Here is an 8,676-nt window from a genome sequence, read left to right on the forward strand (position 1 = left end):
AGGAGTGTCCCAGTCTCTCCACATCCTCACCAGCATTTATTGTCTCTGGTAGCGTAGTGGCTATGAATTGGGCTGCGAACCACAAGGTTAGCAGTTCGAAACTACCAGCTGTTCTGTGGGAGAAAGATGAGGCTTTCTGCTCCCGTAAAGATTTACAGCCTCGGAAACCCTGTACAGGGTCCCTATGATTCAGAACCGACTCCACGGCACACAACAACAACAACTTATTTTTTATATTTGCTGTTATTGTTGGTGTGAGATTATATCTCATTGTCCATCAAGTAATCTTATCCAGCAAGCAAGGTTGTGTCATCTGCATATATTGCAGGTTATTAATGAGTCTTCCGCTAATGCGTATGCCACTTCATATAATCCAGTTTCTTGTATTATTTGCTCAGCATACAGACTGAATAAATTTGGTGAAAGGATATAACCTTTCACCTTGCACAACTTTCCTAATTTTAAACAGTTCAGTATTCTTTTGTTATTTTCTAACAACTGCCTCTTGGTCTACCTCATGAGCACAATTAAGTTTTCACAGTGTTATTCATAGTTGGTTATGATCCACACAGTCAAAAACTTTTGCATAGGCCGTAAAGCACAAGTAAACATTTTTTCTGGTATTCTCTGCTTTCAGCCAAGATGCATCTGACATGAACAATAATATCCTCTTTTGAATCTGAGTTGAATATCTGGCTCCCTGTCTATGTGTTGCTGCAACCACATGTAAATTATCTTAGGCAGAATTTTACATGTATGTGATATTAATGCTGTTGTTCCCTGATTTCTGTATTCCTTTGTCTGGGATGCTTACAAATATGGATATCTTCCAATTGTTTGGCCAAGTAGTTATCTTCCAAATTTCTTAGCATAAATGAATAAGTGCCTCAAGTGCTGCATCAGTTTATGGAAACATTTTAATTGGTACCCCTTCAATTTCTGGAGCTTTGTTTTTCACCAGTGACTCCAGAGCAATTGGGGCTTCTCCTTTCAATAACATTGGTTCTTGATCAGATGCTGCTTCTTATTATTTTTTCCCCATATGCTACATCTTGGTAAAGTAGAGGTTCAGCTTTAACTGAAAAAGAGGTAGGTAGCAAATGAGATCGATTGGCAAAAGGACAGAGGAATCAGCTCAAGCGTAACAATGATTGTGATGATTGTGTTCTGTTGTGCATAGGGTCACCATGAGTTGAAGGCAACTCAAGGACATCTAACAGCAACAACAACCTCTTGCAAATGTTGAACACCCACCAATTATTTTTGGTAAAGTGATTCTGTGTAATCCTTCCATCTTCTTTTGATGCCTCTGCATCAGTCAAGATTTTTCCCATAGAAACTTTCCATATTTTACTTCAATTCTTATCAATATACGGTTGTAGTCATTTTGTAGTTATCATTTTCAAAATTTTACTTGCCTGTGATATTAATGATATGGTCCCATGATTCCTGCATTCCATTGGGTCAGCTCTCTTTGGAATGGGTACAAATGTGGACCTTTGCCAATCAGTTGGCCAAGGTGTCCTCTAAATTTCTTGGCATAGATGACTGAGTGCCTCCAGTGCTGCAACAGTTTGTTGAAAGATTTAAATTTTTATTCCAACAATTCCCAGAGCTTTTTTATTTCCCATTGCTTTTAGTGCACCTTAGATTTCTTCCAACCTAGGGGGGCTCATTTGCCAATACCACATCAGACATTATTCTGTGTGACTCATTGCAATTTCGTTAGTTGTTTTGGGGACATTGATTGTCAGACCATTCTTCCGAGTCTGTTTGAATCTGCAAACATCTGAATCCTGTTCACCAAGTGTGGCCTAGCTTGTGTTTGAAATACTGTTCACCTACCTTTCAGAGCCTTAGCAACATGTAAGCAACCATAGTATAATAAACGGAAAGATGAGTGGTAGGTTTTGAGTTTATGGTAACTAAATGCACAGGTCAATTATTTTCCTTAAATGTTCATTTCATTTGTGTAAACACATCTTAATTCTTCATTAAATGCCTTTTCATAACTTTCATTAAGTTTGCTATTCTAGGCTTGTTGACCTGAATATCTTTGTTTTCACTGCTGTTTCTTAACCTAATTTTAACATTCAATTGGTATAACATTCATTTCATATCCATTAATGATTATGAAACACAGTGATTTTTTTTTTCTTAATTCTTAATGGCAAATTCATCATTTTGAAAGTTATTGGTTAGGTTTAAAAAAATAGTTTCTTATGAAGGATAAAGGATTTGTGTCATTAGAAAAGTGGAATATGTAGCAATTGAGCATGAAGAACAGTGTTAGATTATTCTTCATTCATTTAAAAAAAAATATTAAGCACTTATGCTGTCAGAAAGCATGTCAGGTTTTAGGAATATAGCAGTAAACAGAACATGATCCCTTTCCTCATGGAGCTTATTGCACAAGGAAGTAAGACATTAGAGATTAATTAATAAAATTTATTATAATGGTGTTTTGAAAGGAGAAGAGCACTATTATAAATTCAACGAAGCGATGATTAAGTTGAGGGTCAAATAATGATGGATGTGGGTATTTAGAGTGCTGTTGCTTTTAAAATTTCTTTTCCATTAGCACATCCCTACAGATCCACCTTTAGAACAACCCCAGAATCTAATCAGGTCCATATAGTTGGCTAAATTAAGAAATTCCTGGTTAACTATTGAAGGATTTTAAAGAGATCATTAAAGAAAATAAGAAGATCAGTCCATGAGGTGAAAACCAGAAATATAAAATGCCATAAGAATAAACAAGTGATTTATGGAAATCCATATGAAGTGTCGGTTGCCTGGCCTCCTCCCTTCTCATTCCATTCCAGATTGCCACCTTGTGTTACCATTTTAGACTTGGCATTAGGATTTATGATTCTCTTAAAAGGATTTTTTGTATGCTTGTTGGACAATTATTTGACCCCATACTTCCTGATGGATTTCAAACAAACCTTGAGGAAATATAGGTACCTTTTCTGTAGGATAGGCACTGGATTGCTAACTACAAGATCAGCAATTCAAACTTACCAGCTGCTCTTCAGGGGAAACATATAGCAGTCTGCCCCAGTAAAGATTTATAGCCTCGGAAATCCTCTACAGGATCACTGTGAGTTGCAACTTACTTGGTGGCAATGGGTATGAGTTTTTGGTTTTCTCTTACATTTAAAGCCCTGCAGTTGGGTTCTGTCTTTGCCAAGATATATAATGTGTTTTGTTTTTTATTTGAAAAAGGGAAAGTTTTCTTTTCCAGAGCCAGCCCTTTTTAAGATATCATTTTTTTATTTGTTCACTTGCAATGTCAGTTGCCTAAAATGTTTTCTTTTGTCTTATTTTCCTGTTCCCAAAAATATACTAGTGTTTTGGAAGAAAGGCTCTTAAAGCCTTTGTTTAGAAATGTGACAAAGTAGTTGCTATCAAGAAAGTTCTGACTCATGACGCCGTATGTGTCAGGGTAGAACTGTGCTTATCCTACATAAGCACACCAGGACTCCTCTCTATATAGTATTGTTGGTGCCATCGAGTAGGTACCAACTCATAGAGACCCTGTATAGGGTATCCAATGAGCTGCTGGTGAGCTTGAACCACTAACTTTGTGGTTCAATATGACCTTGCAGTCCAGCATATTAACCCACAGCACACCAGGACTCCATCTATAGTATAGTGTGTTTTATATATATAATAAGTATAAAACTGATATTATGATATGTATGTACATTTTGTATAGGGTTTTCAATAGCTAATTTTCAGAAGTAGATTGCCAAGCCTTCCTTCCCAGACACCGCTGAGTAAACTCAAACTTCCACTCTCTGAGTTAGCAGTTGAAGGAGTTATGTAGCACTCAGGACTCCAGTAAACTGATTAGATTGTATAAAGTGACTCCAGGACTTAATAACAGTAACAAAATAGTAATGACAATGAAAATGTGCTGAGTGCTCAGGTCATCCTCTAAGCATGTTCTTTGCAGTATGCCATTTTATTCTCACAACAACGCAATGAAGTTGATAATGCATTTTATAGCATAAGTAAAGAACCATCAGAAGATAAAATCACTCATTCAAGATTGCATATTGAGATCATGAAATCAAAGTGAAGGGGCAAGCTATGGGCCCTTGAGCATAATGATTTCAAAGAAGGAAGTATAATTGAAATATTCCTTTAAAATGTATGATTTTATAAAAAGTTTTTTTCACTTTGAAAATGATGAAAATGTGTCATCTCTCAAGTAATCCTTGAAATAAAATTGGACTTTTAATACCTAAATACTGTACAAGGAAATTGTTATCTGCTTTCTTTTTGTTGTGAATCTATAGCGATAGTAATAAAAATAGTTTGAATTTATATAAATACCATTTTGCCTCTAGGATATGCATTTCTTGTACTTGCAAATTCATAAGCTTTATTTAATGAAATTATCTAAATTTATAGACCAAAATAGGGTAAGGAAGCATTGCATATTCACAAGAAATTTCTCATAGGTTGAATTTTATAATTCTTTCAAGGCCACTCAGTTAGGTGATACAGGACAGATTGCTCCAGAACAAAATATGCAGTAATTTTGGGGTACAATTATCTTCTATTTAAAAATAATCTGGAGCTCACTTTTAGATACCCTAGTATCACAAAGAAGAAAATCTTTTTGGCTATGTGCAGCCAGAATCCTGGCTGCAATAAGGACAAACATCAACAGTGTATCTTCTCTGTAATCAAATTGAAGTTGATGAATAGATTATTTGAACTTAAAATAATAAATTGAAATTGATACATTTATGATTTTAAATCCATTGCAATATCCAAGGCAGGTGTTAAGCAAGTATCATAAGTAAGTGAAGAATTTGAAATAAATGTAACACATAGGATGTGTATGATTGGAAATACGTGACTATAGACTGTTGTTGTTGTTGTTAAGTACCGTTGAGTTGGGTCTCACTCATATTGACCCTGTATAGGTTTTCCGAGGCTATAAATCTTTATGGGAGCAGAACGCCTCATCTTTTTCCCACGGAACCACTGGTACTTTCAAATTGCTGACCTTGAGGAATATACACTAGACATCATTAATTTCATGCTCATTGTTTCATGGTCAGAGTAAATATTTTCATTAAGGAATCATGAAACACTCTCACCTTCTTTAAAAAATTTTCTAGTATTCTACTATATCTCAAGTTTATATTTAGTATTTATGGTTGTTTTTCTTAAGTGCAATTGAGTCAGTTTTGACTCATAGAAACTCTGCATAGGGTTTGTGAGAAGCATTTGATGGGTTTAAACCACTGATCTTGTGGTTATCAATCCAATGCTTATCCTACAGCGCCACACCAGGACTCAACTATATATAGTATCTGTTGTTGTTGAATGCCATCGAGTCAGTTCCAACCCACAGTGACCCTGTACAGGGTTTCCAAGGAGCAGCTGGTGAACTTAAACCACCAGCCTTGCAGTTCAAATGACTTTGCAGTCTGATGTATTACCCCACAGCGCCACACCAGGACTCCATATATAGTATAGTATGCTTTATATATAAAATAAATATAAAACTAATATATATGTAAATTTTATATAATAACATTTATATATAGAATTCAAACATTTTTTAGCAACTCTAAGTATTTTAACCTGGAGTTCCATGAAGATACTTTTTTACACTCATTTGGCCAATTCTTACATTTGGGAAACTTTAGATTTTATATGTATAATAACCGTTTTTACTCACATTCACTGTGTTTTTATCTTTGTGTGTGTGTGTGTATGTGTGTGTATGTTCGTTGCAGAGAAGGCCAGCAATCACCAGAACAATGGCAGAAGATGTATGGTAGATGCTCTGGGAATGAAGTATACCACATTGTTTTGGAAGAAAGTACATTTTTTGCTGAATATGAAGGAAAGAGTTTTACATATGCCTCTTTTCATGCACACAAAAAGTATGTGTCTGCTTTCAGAGTGACGTTATAATGTAAATCAATCAAATTTTTATGTAGGAAACCCATTCTGGAAGCATGAATTGTCAGTATTTGGGGAAAATTGGCATGACTATTAGGTTTTTAAAATAATTTAATGAGTTAAAAGATCACAAGCATATGAAAATTAAATTTCCAAATGCTAGAATATGGATTAGAAGTTTTCACAAGCAATAATATTTCAAAAAATTACTTTCAAACAAACTCTGATGATAGCACTTCCTTTGCTTAGAGAAAAAAGTAAAAAATAAATGATAAAAACTTAAAAACAACCTATTGCCATCAAGTTGATTCTGATTTTAACAACCCTAGGAAGAGAGAAGAGTATAATTGCTCCATAGTATTCCCAAGTCTGTAACTCTTATGGAAGCAGATTGCCTCATTTTTCTCTAATGAGTGACTGAGAGGTTCAAACCTCTGATTTCATAGTTAGCAGCCAAATGCTTAACCACTGCACCACTGTTAAAAAATAATTGATAATGCCTTCCATTTTAGACGTGGGACTTTCTTTTCTAAACTTTTGATAAGATTGAGTAATATTATCTTGAAAAAAAAAATGTGTCTGTTATGAGAATATATTAATAATTACAAATATATCAATTTATTATATTCTTTGTATATTTAGAATACATCTAGTCAGCAGTACAAAATTGCCACATTAATCTTGATATGATTCTCTTCGTATGTACAATTTATCTATTTGAAAAAACTTAAAATTTCATAAATTATATTTCTTACTTTGATCAAAAAAACATTTGAAATTCATTGACCTCAAGGATAGAAAGAAACATACCTAAATCTTATTCAGTGCACCAATATGTCTGTAAGTACTAACTTCTTGGTTTACTCTAATTTTAAGGAAAAGAAAACTTAAATACTCATTAATAAGTGTATAATTTCATTAGGAGTATTAACACCTCTGAATATAATTGGTGCTAATTAAAAATTTCTAATATGCATACTCTTTTAGGCAATATTCTTATTTCAATCTGTATATAAATATGCATATATGTATATAATCATACATATATGTATATACACATATATATACATATTGTTGTTGTTGTTGTTAAGTGCCATCGAGTCGGGTCATATACATACATATATATACATATACATATTTGTTAAGTACCATTGAGTTCTTCCTGACCCACAGCAACCCTGTATAGGGTTTACAAGGAGCGGCTACTGGGCTTGAATTGCCAACCTTGCAGTTCAAACGGCTTTGCAGTCTGGCACATTAACTCACAGCATCATGCACCACACTAGGAATACACACACACACACACACACACACACACACATATTTATAAACACACACACATATAAAATCTCAGTGTATTAAAGTCCGGTGTATCAAGAATTTATTTTAAACAATTTTATTGTTACTCTATCATGCAATCTGATAGTCTCTGTTCTTTTTCATATTTTTAAAATGCTGATAATTAAAAAATTACATTGATTCCAACATCCATCAAAAGACTATCATTTCTTTTCCTATAAAAATGAGTCTTGAAATTTTTAGATATTTTCAAGCTCTAAAATGTTCTGATTTGAGATTTTAATCTTTCTTCTTCTTACAATGGTTTGCTATTTTTCATAATATGTAATTAAAAAGAAAAGAAAAATGAAGATTTTTGCTGAATTCAAATTCTAAACTCTTTTCTTTCTTTTTTTAAATTAAGGTTTGGTGTCTGTTTGATTGGTGTTAGGAGAGAGGATAATAAAAACATTTTGCTGAATCCAGGCCCTCGATACATTATGAATGCTACAGACATATGCTTTTATATTAATATTACCAAAGAAGAAAATTCTGCTTTTAAGAACCAAGACCAGCAGAGAAAAAACAATGTATCAAGGTCATTTTATCATGGACCTTCTAGATTACCTGTACATAGTATAATTGCCAGCATGGGTAAGTATAAACAAGTTTGGAAATATGATCAATTTCTTTCAAAAATGAAAATACCAAATACACTACTATTCTGACTAAAGCATTTTAAATCATATTTAAATGTTAGTGTATATTACAAATTAGGTATAATTAGATTTATATGACTTTTCTCTACATTGTTAAATTGGCAAGCAATTAAAATATTAAAAACATGTAACCAGTAATGATTTTATTTTTCTGCTTATAAGCATGTCCATATTTCTCTTGTCAGTTCTCTATCCCATTATCAACAAAGGCTCTTTCAAATATCCTTACTCATTTAAAACTCTCCTTCCATTATCCATCTGCCTCTCAACATTGCACTTGACTTCTATTATCTGGGAAAAGAAAACAAAATAGATTAAGTAAGAATTTTCTTAAAATTTTACCGTGAAACCTTGAACAAAACTATGGACATAATAATTCTTTTTGCTTTCTCTCTTGTAAAAGGCCTATGTGTCTTCTCTTGACTCACTCTCTTTTTTTCTTTTCAGTTGCTGTTGTGTTGTTAGGTACCATCAAGTTGATACCTACTCATAGTCACCCTATGCACAACAGAATAAAACATTGCCCAATCCTGGGCCAACCTCACAATTGTTGCCATGCTAGAGCCCATTGCTGCTGCCACTTTGTCAATCCATCTTGCTAGGGTACTTCCTCATTTTCTCTGACCCTCCACCTTACCAAACATGATATCCTTCTCCAGCGACTGGTCCCTCCTGACAATATATCCTATGTATGAGAGACAAGATTTGGCCATCCTGGCCTCCAAGGAGCTCTCTGGCTGCACTT

At 34.0% G+C, this 8,676-nt stretch overlaps 1 protein-coding gene across 1 annotated transcript in view; it reads left to right on the forward strand.

The window, feature by feature from the left end:
- Window positions 1-8,676, forward strand: part of KCNT2 (potassium channel, subfamily T, member 2) — a 728,083-nt gene that overhangs the window by 513,804 nt on the left and 205,603 nt on the right. Inside the window, exons 13-14 of the mRNA XM_006834237.1 lie at window positions 5,766-5,915; window positions 7,637-7,866. Of these exons, the coding sequence (XP_006834300.1) occupies window positions 5,766-5,915; window positions 7,637-7,866 (380 nt within the window). The remainder of the gene's footprint in view (window positions 1-5,765; window positions 5,916-7,636; window positions 7,867-8,676) is intronic.

The sequence above is a fragment of the Chrysochloris asiatica genome, unplaced genomic scaffold (assembly GCF_000296735.1).
Source record: "Chrysochloris asiatica unplaced genomic scaffold, ChrAsi1.0 scaffold00009, whole genome shotgun sequence".
Lineage (NCBI taxonomy): Eukaryota > Metazoa > Chordata > Mammalia > Afrosoricida > Chrysochloridae > Chrysochloris > Chrysochloris asiatica.